At 40.8% G+C, this 19,772-nt stretch overlaps 1 protein-coding gene across 1 annotated transcript in view; it reads left to right on the top strand.

Moving 5' to 3' along the window:
- Positions 1-19,772, top strand: part of alk (ALK receptor tyrosine kinase) — a 222,980-nt gene that overhangs the window by 125,253 nt on the left and 77,955 nt on the right. The window contains exon 4 of the mRNA XM_062469533.1: positions 2,573-2,780. Within this exon, the coding sequence (XP_062325517.1) occupies positions 2,573-2,780 (208 nt within the window). The remainder of the gene's footprint in view (positions 1-2,572; positions 2,781-19,772) is intronic.

The raw sequence follows: 19,772 nt of genomic DNA, 5'->3' as shown, positions 1-19,772 counted from the left end.
GATTAGATTCAGTAATACAGTCTAAAGCTAACAGGTACATGTTTGAAGGTAAGTGTTTGACTAAATCTGTCATTCTTTATCTGAGCAGCTAGAAAAGACACGTTTCAACGTGGTGGTGTAAAAACTATGTTAAATATTTTAAGATAATTTGCCCTGCCCATGATTGAATATGACATATGTTAAAAGCAAATCTGTACACTGTGTGTTATGGAACAAAGCTGTATTTAGACTAACATAAAAGCATGTGAGTGAAAGCTGTTTTTTGAGCCACAGAAATACTTTCCAACTGCTTAATAAAAAAATACTTTCATTAACAACATAAGTGGTCCTTATTCCCTGTGCACAATCAAATCTGTTCAACCAATACAGCTAGTTTGAAATGAACTGAAACATCTTTTCTGATATAAGGCTTAGGGGTGGAATACTATTATCCAAAATAGATGATTGTATGCCAAATTGCCAATGTCAAGTTCTTTGCCACGAGGATCAAGGGAGAAATTCACAAACGGAATTCTGGTCTAGACTTTGTAGTTTTACAGTCAAATCTGTGACCTGCAGATAATTGTAGAGTGCAGGTATTTCTGCATCTCTGCACAAAGGAGAACCGAACAATAAGTTTTTTCTTTGGTTTTAGACCTTTTTTGGGGGAGCTTCATTTGAAAGCGTTGTATCAAATCCCTTCTGCTTGTAGAGAAAGGGTGTGGGCAAGCAAAGCCTTGAAACCTTTTGGAAGCCTTTTGAGACTCTCCTTGCCAAATTGTCTGGAGTTCCTGTGCATTATGGACCACACGAGACGGGAAGGAGTACCTAAATGAGGCTTAACTGGAATGTCGCGGTTCCTACAAAGAAAACCTCCAAATTCAGTGTCATCTCGTAACCTTCTGTGGGCTAGAGACACCTTGGGGAAAGGTTAATGGGAGGAAGTTTTCTTAAAAAGTTGCAGGAAAGTGATTGTGTGTTCCATTTGCAGAGGATTATAATTGAATGCCTCTGATGTTTATAGCTAAGAAGGAACATTTATAGCATATTTTGTTCTCAGTTGAACTTTTCATAGTAAGTAGTCAGGCGAGACTGGAGATGTTAAATTTTGTGTGCTTGACCTAATTGTATCAAAGCACTTTGTGAATTTGTCAAAAGCACTTGTCAAAATGATAGTCACCCTTGGTGTGTGACCAAGCTGCCGCTCTTGGGTCACGTACCCGTCTAATGGGTAACACGCCGGGCATTTCATATTTTCCAGAGCCCCCTCTAGTGTGTTTGCATGGATTCCGCAGAGTCTGCCACGGAGTAGAACTCAGAACTCAACAGGTTATGGGAAAGTGGAGCATTAGAGTAGCGCTGCTCTTCTTCCCAAATGACCTTTTCATCAACAATTGTTTTCACAATTCGAATAAAGATCATCAATCGGTCAATTAAGCATTCAGATATACAGTATATTCATATATAGAGCACAATTACATCTATGTATATTGTAAGGGTCACAATTTTGCAAATGCTCAGATTGTTGGCAGTGTCGCTCATGTCTGCTGTACTAATGTACCCTGGCTCAACACATGATACTTTTATTTGATATAATTCTTAGCTTTCTGTCTTTGGACGGAAGGGTGGTGGGACAGAGTGAAAGATCTGGCTCATCAAGCCATGCTGTTCATGGTCTCCACCACCGAGACAACACAAATTCAATAAATTATGTCAACGTCATTTATTGACAAACCGGGTGAATGAATATGCCTTTCCAATCGTAGGGAGGCACTACAATACAGTTATCAATAATCCTGAGCTTCTTTTGTGGAATGCATTGTATTGCCATGAGCAATGAATGCCACTTGTACTTATTGGCTTGTACAACAGGAGACATTGCAGAACTGTATGCATTGTGATGGACAGCTAGATGAGGTGGTGGCAAATGACCGGGTCAATTCACCCACAACACAGGAAAATGGGGACCATTTTGGCCAAAATGCTGTTTCCAATGTGTTAAATGAATGCTAATAGAAGTCATTAGCAGAATAGCTGTTATGCAAATGATGTGAAAAAATGTCTTAGCATAAAAAGACAATCTGAAAATGGATTTTAAGATTCATTCCTCCCCGGATGCATCACAGGAGATATTAGTGCTGGCCAGAGGCTGTGTATATGGCACATATGGCATGTGTCAAACCCAGTTGGCTTAACTACTCCAGCCGAGACCGTAGAACCTATGGGACATTACTATTTATTATTAAATTCATTTCATTTGATCTAAAGTATATTACTTATTCAGGCTATTAATTGCATCTAACTATGAATCCAGGAATATCTTGTGTGTCTGTTTGTCTGTCTGTGAGTCTGAAGATCAAGCCTGTTGCATCTATATTCATAGATTTAATTTCCCATAGGTGCTCTGGAAGCTTGTTTTACCCCCTGTTCCACTCTTTTTTAGGTTAGCATGTAGTGTGCACAATGAACAGGAACAATGCCTAATCACAGTGACACACCCAAAACGGATGCCTGATGCACCTCTGTTTTTCCAATTGAAAAAAAGAAAAAGCGGATCACATTGCCTTCCTCGCTTTTTTTCTCTCTCTCACAGGTCAATTCCTGTGGGTGAATGGCTCTGCGTTCGGGGGCCCCTGGGTGCTGAGTCCCTGGCTGTGGGGGGATGGGCGGGGCCCCTGTGGCCTGGACCTGGCTGTGTTCCTCCACCCTCGTCAGAGTGGCCGCTATACTGTGTGGCTCATTGAGAGGGACAAACCTCCACTGGCCCTGCTCTCCACTGATACCCTTCCACGTATCACCGGGTGAGTAAGCTTCCTTTTCTTGACTGTTACTGGGCTATCAAGTGATGCTGCATTGTCTGCGCGTGGCAATGGTGTGACTACTTGTCGACAACATCCTGTCAATTTAAATGTGCTTTACAACAGCTACCAAGATGACCTCATGCAATACAAGATGTCCAAAAGGTGGAATGAACATGGGAAAGCACAGCGCGACAAATAACAAGGTCAATAGAGACAGTTAAATGCTACGCAGTGCTACTCAAACCTTTCTTGAATGCTACATTTCTGACTTCTTTACTTCTTTATGCATCACTACAGATTGTTGAGGTGAAGCAGTGTGTGTGTGTGTGTGTTCAGCCTTGTATGCTGGCAGGCCAGGAAGGCACATCCTAACATTGACTGAACAAACTGAATACATTTTACTTTCCTATGCATTGTTCACAACTAAGGCAAATGTAGGGTTAGGCTTGTGCTGCTGCACGACCCAATTAAGGCTAGGATTAAACTAGGAAAACTTGATCTCATAGTACTCCAAATCTGTCATAAAGAGAAACTTTGTGAGAACACTTAGGGGAAAATCACTGGATAAAAGACAGATGTTGAGATGATCCTTGTGAGTTTCTCCTAACTCTAAACACAGATCCCAACATAATTGTGTGAATGAGAGAGACATACAGTATGTGGACTATTCAATTGTTAAGGAGTATGTTATGCGTCTCACTGCTGTGTCTGCAGCAATTTTGAACTGTATTATTGTATACTGTATTATATGTAGCCATTATCTTTGCTCTAGGTCGCAGACTTGTGTTCTGGTCATATAATAAAGTGAGAAGCGTTGATTTGTGTACAATGTAGACATGTTTCATCTTGCTTTTATGCATAGTCTCCTAAGACCCTGTGAATGTCATGCTTTGTGCAGCTTATTTTTTCTGTCTTTGTGTGCGCGTGCAGGCGTGTGCGCAGGCAGGCAGGTCTGTGTGTGTGTGCCGCTGTGTAAGATTCACTACTCACTGTTTTGTGTGTCCAGATGTACCCCAGAGACAAGGTGTGACGGATTAGAGTGCACATTCACACTCTCTCTCATTTGTAGTCCGTGGTAGCCATCCGCCCACACAATATCACTCCTCCGAGCCTGCACCAACCCAGCCATTTCCAGTCTTCCTCTCTCTGGGTAAAACTGATCATGAAAATATTTTTTGGGGGGGGGTTGACCCCCCTGATAAAGACTTGGACCCCCCAAAAGAGGTAAAAACAACAGGTCGGGGGGGGGGGGGGGTCGATAAATGTATATATCGTGCTTACCTGTAATCGTAAATATTACTTTGCGCCCTGGAGAAGAAGTTGACCCCCCCGATTGTCATTGTATAATTCGCACTCTGCTTGAGATAATATCTTTAGTCCTGTTATTGGAAAACCATTCATCACATTGGGAATATAAAGAGATTTCTTTCACAATCATCTTTTTCCAGCACCCTAATGCTCTGGAGGTAGTTTTTGGTGCCAAGCTGATAGCTGGCAGTGAGGGGCTAGGGTAGTCCTCTCTTTCAAAGCACTTCCAGGTCATACTGTGCATGTCGGCATGATAAGAGTCACACTCAGGGTTGAGAAATGTAGAGGGGAAGGAGGAAAGAGCAGGGAGAAGACATTGAAAGAGACATAGAGAAACAAGCATACCAAGTCTTCTGGGAGATGGCACTGCAGTGGTTGTGTAATGGTAATGGAAAGGTCTGTGTGTGTGTGTGTGATTGTGCGTGTGTGTGATTTTACAATACCTAACTGCTGGAGGGAATTGTACCATTGTAGTGGTTTTAAATATATGGGAAAGTGTGTGTGTGTGCCCAGGATGTGTGTTATCCAACTACAATACACCATACTTTGTATATGTGTGTAATGGGAATCTCACAGTTCACCACAGGGGTGTGTCAACAGGACTGAACAGAATGAGTTATGCATTGTAATGGTGGAAGCAAAAATCCCAGACATGACCCAGGTAATGCATCCTTGCTTAAGGACTCTTTTCTCAAATGTTCTTTCCCTTTTAACACCTATTTTATGTGTCTCAAAAGGGATTAAATTACTAATTTTAAGGGTCAAAGGTAGGACCGCAATTTATTATATCCTAACATGTCTCGGGCAATAGCTTTTAAAGATTTTAAGAAGCGTTTCAAGATCAAACCAAAACAACTAACTTTTTCAACTCAAGTCAAATGTATTTCTCTCTATATTTCACTCTCTTACTCTGTCTTTCTTTGTCTCTCTTTCTTTCTCTCGTATCTTGTCTTGACATGGCCTACGCCCACACAGCTTCTTAATCAGTGGACACCTTCAGTAAAGCAAGGACACAGGATTCTTTCTCTCTCTCATACTATCTCAATCGTTCTCAGATGATTTCAGAATCAGAATCAGAAAGGGTTTTAATCGCCATGAAAGTTTGCACAGACAAGGAATTTACTTTGGCAGGAAGGTGCATACATTCAACATATAAGAGTAAATCTTTAAAAAATAAACAAGTCTTACTATACTATACAAGGTGCAGAGTCTAATTAACTAATACTAACTAATACTAAGGGGACAGGTATGTAAAATAAACAAAATATAAAGTATAAAATAGCTATAATGTACACTATAAGTAAAACATACAAATAATAACAGGGTTCTTAACGCAAAAATGACATGGATGCAAAGATGGCGAAGATTTAAAGTCTTAAAGTCTGTGTGAGTTCTTGGCCTTGTTACATTTACATTTTAGATTTACATTTAGTCATTTAGCAGACGCTCTTATCCAGAGCGACTTACAGTAAGTACAGGGACATTCCCCCTGAAGCAAGTAGGGTGAAGTGCCTTGCCCAAGGACACAACGTCAATTGACACGGCCGGGAATCAAACTGGCAACCTTCAGATTACTAGCCCGACTCCCTCACCGCTCAGCCATCTGACTCTTGTTGAAGGCCAAGGGCCTTCTCTCTCTGACACACACACACAAACACTAGCACACGCAACATACGCAAGTTCAATCTGGTCCATCTCCACTGTCAAACCATGTGGAAAAGCAAACTTATTGGGAGTCAGGTAACATCACATACATTGCCGTGTTGCAATTTTCCATAGCATCCAAAAAAAATGCTTTTCACAGTAAAAGAGAGAAAAGGTGCTCTGAAGGAAACCGAATAGCTTCATTTATTTCATGAAAGATGGTCATAAACCTTCAAGGAAGGTTTGCAGTAGTGCAAAACATTGTAGTGTCATAAAATGGCTTGATGCTGCCTCAACATAAAATCAACAGCATAGTGTTGCTGTAGATCAGTACATTATAGCACACTGTGGCCACACAGCCTCGGACGGGAGAATAAGAAAGACAGATTTGTACATTTGGTTTTGTATATTCAAATACAATAAACACAAAACTACAAGTGTTAATAATGTCCTAATAGCTCTAAATTAAGTATTTCTAACTAAGAATGTGTTCTAAAGTGAGATATACCATTTTTATTAGGCCTTATTAAGGTATAATTACTATTCTTGCGCCTTATAAAGCCCATACTGAGCAACGCATATTAAGATCTTAATTCATGTTTAACAATGTCCTTACTCATTATCAATAACCAGTAATTATGAGGTTAGTGAGGAAAAACCTGTAGTTAGTAGTTGTAGAATATGGTCATGCATAATACGTCATTAATAAGTGGTAACTAATGACTAATAAAGTGTCAATTTGCTACTAATATGCATGCTAATAAGCAACTAGTAAAGGGTGAATATGTGTACCTCAATATAAAGTGTTACCAAAACGTTTTGAGCGTTGTTGAGAAAGTTTATTACTACTATTTTTATATGGACCATCTGGGTAAAAGTTATCACATTAGCAAAAAGCACTGTGTGACCTTGTTCATAATAAATATTAATAAACATTAAAAAGATGTTTGATATTTTACCATTTGTACTCAAATAATAACGTTTTATATCTTCTGGGAGTAGATTAATTCATGTAGCAAGGTTGTACTATAGTATCAAATCCACCATGCAATTGTACAATCCCAATGTTTCACTATTATGCTAATGTCATGATATCATGACACCCATGTGTACAAGTCAGACAGAGAGACAAACAAAATACATTGGCTAGTTATTCATGAGGCATATTGTACTTGGTCCCACTTTCAGAGCTTTAATTTTAGTTCAGCTCCTGAATGAAAATGTCACTGTTGGATACAATTTATGGAAGTTTGCATATCCTTCAATTTGGTTTTAGTTACATGTGCTGTGGTTTACAGTAGGTATTACATTTGACCTTTTGTGTTAAATCATAGCCTCTACATTAGGCTACAGAAGGCTACTCCTCTTAGCCTGGTCGCCCTTTCTTTGTATGAAAGCTAGCGGCTCCAAAGGAGTGTCAGAGCAGTTCATTCATCCTTGGCCTGCCCACAAGGATCCTCCACTTCCCCATTTAGTCGGTGCCAGAGCTGACCTCCAGCTCTCAAACCCAGAGCCAATGAAGTGAGACTGATGCGGTGTCCGGAGCCCTGGACGGCAGGATCTGGGATGTCGGCCAGGAACCATCGGCTCTCTTTGCCTGGCTTATTTGGAAGGGAGGAAGGAGACTTTCAGAAATATCCATTTTGCTTTGCCTTTGGCCACACATTCTACTCTGAGGACAGTGCTTGTTTGCCACAATTTAAATGGCGTCAGTGTGCCAGTGTACAACTGAATTAATGCCAAGTTGTTTTTGCCTATAAAAACTATGGTTTAAGTCAGTTATCATGTTCATCCAAAAAAACTGATAGCATCCCATCAGACCTGCTGATCCAGCGAACGGAGAAGGCAAGGAGTCAAGGACGCTGGAAAAATCTTGAGGTTTAATTTACATTTATTGATTTAGCAGATGCTTTTATCCAAAGCCATATTTGATGAACTCATCAACAATAAGCTGTGTATGCAGTTTACGTTCAAACTGCAGGGGGGGGGGGGGGGGGGGGGAGGAGTCAGCCCTGCCAAACAAACAAATATTGCATTGTGGGTGTTTGGTCAGGCCTCTTGCATTTATTATGTGAAATGTGTTTGAAGTTTTACATCGCCAACCACCATGACAACTCTACCCCCAGCTGCCAAGACTGGCTTCCTATTTTGTTTAGTTGTTTCATATGGAAATTGGATTTCCATACCGTCCCCCATAGCGAACGCTGCAGCCTCATTTACTTTCGGGGGTAGGCTACATCACACAAGGCAGAATGGACATACCTTTCCTCTCTGCTCATCTGCCTCTATCATACATGTGTGTTTGCCATGAAGCAGAAATGTTATGAGGATGTTGTTGTGGGGTTTTCAGTAGCAGTTTAGGTATTTTGCTGGGTGTTTTGTAAAATGTAGAAGTGTTACAATTTATACACTGGTGGACCTAAACTCAGGGCACAGCAGTTTGGAATATAAATACAGGGGATTTACTGAGCGGTAGTGGAGATTATTATGGTTGCAGGCGATGAGAGGTAGGCAAGGAGATACAGGGTGGCGTTGGCAAATAGCAGTAGCCAGAATAGGCCAGCAAAACGGGTGTGGAGCTGTATCTTTTGTTACATTTTATTTATATTGGGAAACCACAAATACTGTGGCTCAAGAGATACCACAAATACTGTGGCTCGAGATACCACAAAGACTGTGGCTCGAGATATCGCAAAGACTGTGGCTTGTAATCAAAAGGCTTGGGCAACATAGGTTCTGGACTGCTCTGCAAAAGGTCTGAGATTGTTCTTGATTACCGCAAAGACTATGGCCTGTGTTCAGAAGGGTTTTATTACTTTTATTACTTATAATATTGTTTTTATTGATTTTATGTAAAGCACTTTGAGTTGCAATTCTTGTATGAAATGTGCTATATAAATAAAGTCTTATTATTATTATTATCTTGGCAGGGCCAGGGTTACAGTGTGGCAGAGCCATGGTCACGGTGTGGCAGAGCCATGGTTACGGTGTGGCAGGGCCATGGTTATGGTGTGGCAGGACAGGGTTACGGTGTGGCAAAGCCATGGTTACAGTGTGGCAGGGCAGAGCAATGAAAGACAGCCAGCAGATAGGCATAGTAATCCTGAGACAAAGGAAACAACACTAAGAATAAACAGACATGAGGGAAATTCTGGAAAGTACATGGAACATTAGACACTTAAGCAGTGTACACAATATTGTTGGTTATGGTTGGTAACTTCTGCTGTAGTAGAAGCTTCAATCTGGCGAGTCTGGGAATGAAAGCTGTGTTCTTCTGCTGCTGAGTAGGTGAGTTGATGGAAGGTAGGTGAGCTGGTTGGAGACAAGGAACAGGTGTGTTTGGGGAGCTGGGAACCAGGCGAGAGAGAGAGAGAGGACACGACCTATAACACAAACACACAAACACACAGGGATGCAGATAGGGAAGACTATAGAGCAGGGAAACAGGGAGAACACAAGGTAAGACTGAGGACACAAGGGCATGGCCATAGCCGTGACAGGAAGTTGTTTGTGCTTTACAATGTCTTAAGGAAACTAGAAAATATAATTCCCCCCCCCCTAACCCTAACCATGAAAAGACTGTAGCTTGACTGCATATCCCTCGGCAACTTCACAGCATAGCACACAACAGTCTGCCATTTTCCTCTAAGCCAGACTGAATAATAAAGAAGGTCTGCTAGATGGACTTCCTTCTTGTTCTCACACTGTTATGCAAGCCCCCCCCCTTCCTTATATATTTGTAGGGCTTATCTCTCTCATCTAACCATCTCTATTTTAGTTTTTCAATTGTTCCCCGCTCCTATCTGATGTTAAGATGACATTTTCAGATTTAAAATAATTTCCCATGGTCAGCTATGTTTGGCAAATGTCTTGTTTGTGTGTGACAGCATCAAGGCGCAAGCAATCAAGACACAAAACACCTTTAACCTTCTCTCTAGTGTTACATTCAGTTTTCTTTTCAGCAGTTTTCTGTTGTGCTTTATTATCCCAACACTGGGTTAGTCAGACGCAGTACTTCTTAGTGTTGAGTAAAGGAGTTGCCAATATGCCAAAAGAAAATGATGTAAAAAGAACCCATGAGGTTTGTTCACATATCAGATAATGTGCATACATTAATGTGCATCCACTCCTCAATTGTTGGAGTTGTTGGTTTCACTCCACTTTTACTCTCTACCGTGAAGTACACATCTGAGATGTATTGTCAATGAATCAACAATATGAGTGAGTCCAACACTTTAATTTGGCTTTATAGCACGATCATTTAGGCTACCATTCACACACTGTCTCCAAGTGCACACACATGCAAGCGCACACACACACACACACACACGTAGTCACTTCTGGCGGGTTGCCACAGCACAGATGTCCCAAGCACCATCCAGCGAATATGTAAGCCCCTCAGCCTGATCAAACATATTGCACACTACAACCTGTGACGAGGACGGGGACATTTATGCTGTTCTCACCCCCCCCCCCCACACCCCAATTCCCCATACCTCTTGACTTTTCAAATTACATTAATCCACTTCAAGCAAGTCTGGTGCTCCAATCCTAGAGTCCACCTTGAGTAAGAGGAAAGGAGAGAGGCTCCAGGGGATGTTTGACTGACCAGACCCCCCCCCCCCCCCCGTTCCCTCCACTGCTGCTTGGCAAACACCTCCTTCTTGCAGCTGTCTAGGTGGACTACTCGTTCCATGTTTGTTGGCATACTCCAGATCTGTAATTAACTTCTCTCAGCCGCTCTCTAATCGACGTTACCATCTGGTGGAATGGCACCTGGATCACTTGGGGCCCACCGAGGGCTGTCGTTACGGGTCATACTTCTGGGTCTTCCTGAGGCAAGAGGCCACTCTTCGAACCATGAGTTATCTATAGGCAAATCCCCATCCTTTGGACAGACCCCTTTCATCACACTACTCATTATGTACGGTTGGTGACGTCTGCCCAGGCAAATATAGTCGTTCTCATGAAACGTTGTATTGCGCTGTTAGTTCTTGGAGGCTTACTGTTGAGTCTTATTTAGCAAATTAAGGAAATAGTTAATCCATGTTGGTGTGTTTATTGCTAATTTCCTAATGTGTGTGTTTGCACTTCAGTAATGCTCCTATTACTGCTACTACTACAACTAATACTTGTACTATTACTAGCCTAATATTAGGTGGAAAAAGATATGACCTTTCATCACAAATTCTGTTTTGGCTATATCATTCTTAATTATAGTTAATATCAGGTAATGTATATTCCTTAATTACTGAGCCTTGCAATAAAGGCAGCATTTGTGAACCTTGGCATTTTGAGTTTGAAATAATTCAAACCAAAATATCCCACCCCTCCCTTCAAAGCCACTGTCTCAAAACACATGAACGCGTTGTCTGACTATTACCGGAAGGTAGGTAGGTATACAGGCAAGTAGGTCTTGTTTATTACACTCCTGCGACCAGTGTATAATAGTCCAATGTTTTTCTTTATCTGAGTTTTACTGATTTACTGCCAAGTAAATAAATGCCAGAAGTTGTTTTGATACAGACTAGAAAAATAGCCCATTTGCAGTTTGTATTCATATCCTCAGTCTTCCAAGATCGTCCTTAATGATTCCCTGTGGAGATCAATTGATACATTGTGCTCTGTCATGTTCCGCCTACTGTGTTTGTGTAATAAAAAAAAAAGAAGAAAAAAAATGAAAAATAATAATTGGCAACATTTTCATTGTTATTCTCTAGGTCTACTTTTTTGCTGGAAAGGAAACAGATGGCGGGTTGTACTTTTTCCTTCAAGGCTTACTTTTCCATATGTTTCTGCTACTCACGATGCACTCAAACATGTTCCCCTAGCCTCAGGTAGTGTCTTCCTCTCCATCACTGCCATTTCAGAAACAACCGACTTACAATTGACAATTGACTTACTAATATACTTTTCTTTGAGTGCAAAGTTGTTTAGACTATTGAGGTTCATGTATTTCTTTGGTGATGAATACATGTTTCAGTATTCCGTGTTTTTTTAAATGTTCAGTCTCTCATGTACACGTTATGTCCAGAAGTATGTGGACACCTGACCATCACACCCATATAAGCTTGGTGGATATCCTATGCATTGGGTAGCATTCTCCAGAGATCTGCCACACCCAGATTTGTCCATCTGACTGCCAGATAGAGAAAATGTTTTCATCACTCCAAAGAGCATGTTTCCACAGTTTGAAACTCGGTGGTAGTTATTCACTGGACTGTTGTTGCTCCTATTTATGCTTCTAGTTCACAATTATAGCACTTACAGTTGACTGGGGCAGATCTAGTAGGGCAGACATTTCCCAAATGGACTTGTGGCAAAGGTGGCATCCTATGACGGTGCCACATTTAAAGTCACTGAGCTCTCCAGTGCGACCTACGGTACTGACAATGTTTGTCCATGGAGATTTCATGGCTTTGTGCTGGATTTTATGGACTTGTGAGCAATGTGGCTGAACTCAATAAGTAGTGGGCAGCATTTCAAACTCACAAAAAAACTGGCGCTGATGTTCATCTTTCAGCAAGAGTGTACTGTAGAGGTTTTGCTGGATTCTTTAAGTGTATATGTAGATGGCTTGGAAGATGCTTCATGGACGAACTGATCCGGATGTTTTTAAAGTCTGTATGGTCGTAAACAGTGTTTGTCAAAGTAACTTTTAAATGCCTTTCTTGCCCAGGTCTCCCTTCAAAAATAGGCGATATCAGTGGGATTTTACCTGGTTAGATGAAAGTTAAATACATTAAATCGGTGTATCTCCACCCCTTGTACCATGATGCTTCAGATGTTTCTATTTGGTGCAGAGATGATGAGCTGCTTTTGTTGGATGGTGTGACAACCTGCTCTGTATTAGCTGCTCCCCTTCGGTGCCAGTGTCTTCGCAGGCACACAAAGAGAGCACATATGGGCATGACAGAACTCCCTCTAGTATGTCAGGAGGCTAAAAACTCGCACTAATGAAAAGGCCCCAGTAACTAAAGCCTTGAAGTGTGGGAATCCCTCTGAGGTGATTATGGTCTGCTATCTGTCTGAGCAAGAAGACGAAGAAGGAGGAGGAGAGAGGAAAAGACTTGAGCGAGAGAGAGGAAAAATAGGGGCAGATTGCATTCAAACTAATTTGGTTACAGTGTCTTCTGCCTCAGATAAGAGTTGGAGAGCTGCCGAGACCTGTCAGATGTTGTTATCTTCAGTGGAGCTTTTGCTCCCACCCCTTTCACCAGGCTTCCTTCTTAACGAAGCATTGTTTTTTACTGCTCCATCATCTCAGAGGCTTTCCGGGCAAATTACATCAGATCCCACATCATCTCCGATCGAGAAGATGCATCGAGACAATGTAACCATGCCGGTCTGTAGGCAGCTGCGGTCCTGATCAAAAGCGACAGGTTCATGTCCTTTTGGGAGCGACCATCTTCATTGGACGTGCCTGACTCACATGGTGCGTGGTTTGGTTGCTTAAAAATCTGTATTTTTGAAGGAGAGGACAAAAGCTCAGACTCGTAAACTGATATGTTGCTGTGCATGATAAATTCTAATTCACTATTACAGCTACAGCTGTTTTTTCCTCAGTCACATCTGACTAAATATCATGGTCTTGCCGATAGTACTGAATGGCCCATACTCCATTCAGATTGGGTTATTTTATCGAAACCAAATCTCTTTCCAAGTACTAGCAGTGAACATGGATCAATTAAGATACTTTTAGCAACCCTCCACCACCAGGAAACATTTATATGATGACAATGATTATCATCTCAGCCTGACAATGTTGAGGTTAAAAATGTATTTGCCAGTTTGTTATAGTCAGTAATAACATGAAAGATCCTACTTTGACCTTCATTGTTTGTCACAACTGATCAAGTTATCGAGGGACTATTTGTGGGGAGTTATTGAGAAAAACTAAAAGGCCTATATACATTCAAAGTTTGTTTTCTCCTGAAGATTAATACATAATACTAAAGATGCAGCAGCCCACTGAGTGGTTATTGTCTTAGGAATTCATATTTGTATTGCATTCAAAGACACTTTTTTCCTCAAACCTGACTTCAGATAAATTGATATTGATTAATCACACTGTAGAATACCCATCTTGGAATGATGTGCCTGGCTCAATTTCAGTAGTTTGGCACATCCTTACAGTTGAGGTCTCTTTTGTTAAAGATACTATCTGATACATATGTTTTTGGACTGTCAAAACCCGTGGGTTGACCCAACCCATGATTGACCCATGATTCCTGGACATTTAAGCTTTGCTGTGACCAGTTTACCCGTGTAACGCTATAGAAACAAAAATACAACCTTATGAGACTCCTGAGTCTCTCAGGATTTTTATTATAGGTTTATATAGTTATATATCCTTTGAGAAAGTTATGGGAGTTATTCAGTAAGACAATTTGACCACAGTGTTTTATATTTATTTATCTATTAAATGTAACTGCACTGGGTGGCCTATCAGTCTGCTGTGAGTGTGCAGATGAATGTGAGCGAATATTATTAAATATATTTGGGCCCCACAGCCGCTGACAGATGAACTCATGGAAATGATGCAAATTATGTAGGAGATCAGAGGACGAAAAGAAGTCTGTTCCCCATTCCCCTTTTTTGGAGTAAATAATTCTATTTGATTAAGAACTGTTTTAAAGAGAACCTTCAAAGTTCAGCATCTTGTTTCTGATGGCTTAGATCGAATATTTCATGTCTTCCTTGAGTAGTTTAGCAGTCTTCTGCACCGTTTCTTATTTGAACATGTCTTGACAATTGCTTTCTTGATGTTTCGGGAACACACACAATGCACACATACATACACACTCACAAATGCTCACAAATGCACACAAACTTTCACTGATGCATACACACACTGATTGTTACACACATGCACACTTTCGCTCTCTTGGATCTTCTGTCTCTCACACGCTCCTACACACTCAGTGACCCTTCACAGTTCACACCCTGAGGTAAATTACACTCACAGACATGCACACAATGTATGTTTCTCCTTAGAAAACATAGATTACTGAGTCCTTCTTACAGAAACATTCCTCTTTTATGTTTCACGCTGAAAAGTCAAAGAGAATGATTATCATGAAACATTGCAGTAGAGATGATGGGGTAAAAAAAAAATCAAAGGAAGAAAAAAAAACTGTGGACAATACCCTGCTTGTGTACAATCCCTTTTTGCTGTATTCCAACTTTCATGAAATGGGGAAACAAGATGCTCTAAAGTAACATGGCATTGCTGTGGAGCTTGTGTTTAGCCCTCATTAGTGACACACTGTGATTTATTAATCTCGATTTGACAAAATCTTAACTAGATTTGTTTTTCACACGGTTGACTAAAAGTTTTCCAAGTTTTAGGTGTAGACTAATGGTTGTCTTGTTACCATCCATTTATTGCACCAACTGGTTTGTAAAACACACTCAATACTGTAGTATTATGAATTGCTTCCCTCTCACCATCTTTTGTCCTACCTCTCACTATGAGTCACACTTGGAATATTGATTGCATTCCAACCTGTATGCTGCAGTGCTGCCAGACCTCCTTTGCATGGATGTATAGTATCAGCATTGAATCTATCCTTCAAAAACTAGGCCCAAAGAAACTCATCGCCCCACATGTATTTCCCTCAGTCTCTTTCTCTGACAGCCATTATCTACAATTTCTTCCTTCACTTTCTTTATTTCTCCAGCTCTTGTCATCTTCGAGGCATTTGTGCATACATTTCTGAAAACATTTTGTTTCACTCTTGAAATAATTTTACATAATAATAATAATACTTTCTGTTTCTCTCTCTCTCTCTCTCCACCTCTTTGTCTTTTTTTCTCTGGTTTCTATCAGCCATACCCTAGCAGGCAAAAAAGGTCACTCTTTTGTTAATGTGGTGCACGCTTACTTTAATTTGTTTAACTGTTTGCCATCACCGGAAGGATGCAATAGGACATGAATTACTCGAGGAGCCCAATTTAAAATAAATTATTCTCTCTAGATATACTACATGTGTTTAATTATAAATGGTAATTGATAGGGACTTGTTTTGAAAGCTTTCCAGGAAGTATGTTATGCTTTTATAAGAACCGTAGGCTAGAATGTGATGCTTGAATATTTTATTAAATGAAACGGGTTGAAATTACTACGAAAAGATACGTATTTTTCTGTTTGTTACTTATTACAGCAAGTGGATTCAGTTTTGAAATGAACCCCCCCCCCCCCTGGCAAATCAGGATGTTTCTAGTTAAATAATACTGGATGGCATGGGGGAAGAGGAATGCAGTAATACAAATGCTGTCACGCTGGCATTGTGGTCTTTGAATTAACAGGATTTTGTGTCGAATCTGCAGTTTCATAAGCAAATATGGCCCAGTTTTCTCCAGCCCTCCTTCTTCATCTAACACAAATATCAACGACAATATAAACTTAGTTGCACATGAACAAATCCTCACCTGTATATGTTCCGGACATACAGTTAGGTCCATAAATATTTGGACATTGACACAATTTTCATCATTTTGGCTCTCTATACCACCACAATGGATTTGAAATGAAACAATCAAGATATTCTTTAAGTGCAGACTTTCAGCTTTAATTTCAGGGTATTTACATCCAAATCAGGTGAACAGTGTAGGTATTACAACACATTTTATATGTGCCCCCCCCCCCCTTTTTAAGGGACCAAAAATAATTGGACAAACTAACATAATCATAAATCTAATTGTCACTTTTAATACTTGGTTGCAAATCATTTGCAGTCAATGACAGCCTGAAGTCTGGAACCCATAGACATCACCAGACGCTGGGTTTCGTCCCTGGTGATGCTCTGCCAGGCCTCTACTGCAACTGTCTTCAGTTCCTGCTTGTTCTTGGGGCATTTTCCCTTCAGTTTTGTCTTTAGCAAGTGAAATGCATGCTCAATTGGATTTAGGTCAGGTGATTGACTTGGCCATTGCAGAACATTCCACTTCTTTGCCTTAAAAAACTCTTTGGTTGCTTTCGCAGTATGCTTCGGGTCATTGTCCATCTGCACTGTGAAGCGCCGTCCTATGAGTTCTGAAGCATTTGGCTGAATCTGAGCAGATAATATTGCCAGAAACACTTCAGAATTCATCCTACTGCTTTTGTCAGCAGTCACATCATCGATAAATACAAGGGAACCAGTTCCATTGGCAGCCATACATGCCCACGCCATAACACTACCTCCACCATGCTTCACTGATGAGGTGGTATGCTTTGGATCATGAGCAGTTCCTTCTCCATACTCTTCTCTTCCCATAATTCTGGTACAAGTTGATCTTGGTCTCATCTGTCCATAGGATGTTGTTCCAGAACTGTACAGGGTCTTTTAGATGTTTTTTGGCAAACTATAATCTGGTCTTCCTGTTTTTGAGACTCACCAATGGTTCACATCTTGTGGTGAACCCTCTGTATTTACTCTGGTGAAGTCTTCTCTTAATTTTTGACTTTGACACAGATACGCCTACCTCCTGGAGAGTGTTCTTGATCTGGCCAACTGTTGTGAAGGGGTTTTTCTTCACCAGGGAAATAATTCTTCTGTCATCCACCACAGTTGTTTTCCGTGGTCTTCCGGGTCTTTTGGTGTTGCTGAGCTCACCAGTGCGTTCTTTCTTTTTAAGAATGTACCAAACAGTTGATTTGGCCACACCTAATGTTTTTGCTATCTCTCTGATAGGTTTGTTTTGATTTTTCAGCCTAACGATGGCTTGCTTCACTGATGGTGACAGCTCTTTGGACTTCATATTGAGAGTTGACAGCAACAGATTCCAAACACAAATACCATACTTGAAATGAACTCTAGACCTTTTATCTGCTCCTTGTCAATGAAATAACGAACTCCCATGAGGGAATAACATACACCTGGCCATGGAACAACTGAGCAGCCAATTGTCCAATTACTTTTGGTCCCTTAAAAAGGGGGGGCCACATATAAAATGTATTGTAATTCCTACACCGTTCACCTGATTTGGATGTAAATACCCTGAAATTAAAGCTGAAAGTCTGCACTTAAAGCACATCTTGATTGTTTCATTTCAAATCCATTGTGGTGGTATACAGAGCCAAAATGATGAAAATTGTGTCAATGTCCAAATATTTATGGACCTAACTGTATACATACATACATACATACATACATTTTATATATTTCATATATATCAGATATTTTATGTTATACCTATTGCTAAATTCATGACCACCTGCTGCAGTACTAGCTGTGCAAGCTGTAGGTATGCCATTGCCTCCACTTTTAAATACTTCAGTGCAGCCCTGACATATATGACATCACATTATACCAGTCGCTGCATGCCAAAACTGTCACCTGTCAGCGAAATTCCTTGAGAAGCTGTATTCAACATTTCACTTTCGAGTCACACACACATTCAGTACACCCCCGCTGTCCTCGAGCCCCAGTGTGGGTGTCAGTGCTGATAATGGACTAAAGGGGTTGTGAGGAGACACAAGACTGTTTGGCAGGTGAAGCCGTTCAAAGGAAGCACCAAAGGACGTGATGCAACTTAGTGCCATACCATCACATCATGTGGGCTTTGATGACTCCACTGCTTCAATATAAAAAATAATATGGTGCTCGTATGATTGTTCGTTTTAGCGAATGTCTGCTATCAAGGAGATAGCTGTGTACACATGAATTGAATTGCATCAGAAGGACCACAGGGTGAACCTGAAGATCAAGCTCTTCTGTAATGGAAACATACATTTAGTCATTTAAAACAACAGGGAGGGTCTGGCCATCGGTATTGACGGCATATTTGTGGCAGCCTCTCGCCGGATCCTTGATGACAACCTGGATTTCGAGAAACATATTGCTCACATGTTGCAGAACTGCTGTTCTGTACGTAACATAGAGGAAAATAGAGGATCTGTCCATATCTGACAGAGTGCTCCATCCCACTGCTCGTCCAGGCCACATACATCACTGCAACTCCCTCCTTGCCGGCCCATTGGCACATACGCCCACTGCAGATTGTCTAGAATGCATCCGCCCACCTAATCTACAAGCTACCCAAGGACTCACACACAACTACCCTGCTGAGATCGCTGTGCTGGGTGCCACAAGGACCAAACACAAAGCTCTGTCACTTTTGGTTTCCTTCCGCCAACAGGACGGCTCCTCATGCTTCCAGGACATCATGCAGCTCTATGTTCTGACTTGTACACTTCCCTCTGCAGCATTGGGTATATTTTAGAAAAGTACACTTATACTTAATACCAACTCTTGTTGAAGAGGTAAGCGTGTAAAATCAGAAGTTGAAAACACTGGGACATCAACGACCGCCGAGTCGTTAGTTTTGGATAGCTTGACGTTAGCTTCTGGCGATTACATTTACGTTTCGAAAATCATAAAAGTGGTGTTCATTTGTGAATATTATCCTGCTGAACAAAACGTGTATCATATATTTTTGTTTGCCACAGACCTTTTTTCTGTATTGAGCCAAAATTCAATGGAAAATTAACATAGGCTTTTTGTCGAGGGAACCAGGGCGATGCTAATTCACGGATTGGCCTACAAAAATACATCTTCCCTGCAACACTCTAATGACACAAGGCACAGAAGCACCTCATCATGTAATTTGGTACGTACATTGAGTGATCCCAGAACGTATTAGACTGGGTGCCCTCAAAAAATCATTTCCTGTTCATTCATAAAAATAGGAAGGTTATTCCTCGTAATACTCTGATAAATGGAGGTTTTCCGATCAACAATGACTCCCTCACTTATTTGGGCATACATTTAGTTTTTTTCCCAACTATTCAATTCCCTTGACTGCAGTACTTTCCGGAAGTCCGCATAGTTGACATAGGCATAACCATAATTTGTACGATAATTATACTTGCATAACAACAAAGCCAAAAAGGTGTTGTTTTTCTAACTTGGGGGCAGTTAATGCCATTGTCTTTAAATCAAATCAAAATGTATTTGTATAGCCCTTTTTACAAGTAACGTTACATAAGGCTTCACATATGCCCATAGAACTGGCCCTCAACCAACCTAAACCCTAAAGGAAGACAAGGAAAAA

This window comes from Osmerus eperlanus, chromosome 9 (assembly GCF_963692335.1).
Source record: "Osmerus eperlanus chromosome 9, fOsmEpe2.1, whole genome shotgun sequence".
In the NCBI taxonomy this organism is placed as follows: domain Eukaryota; kingdom Metazoa; phylum Chordata; class Actinopteri; order Osmeriformes; family Osmeridae; genus Osmerus; species Osmerus eperlanus.
Note: the sequence above shows the minus strand (reverse complement) of the source record. Positions and strands in the feature narration are given on the sequence as shown.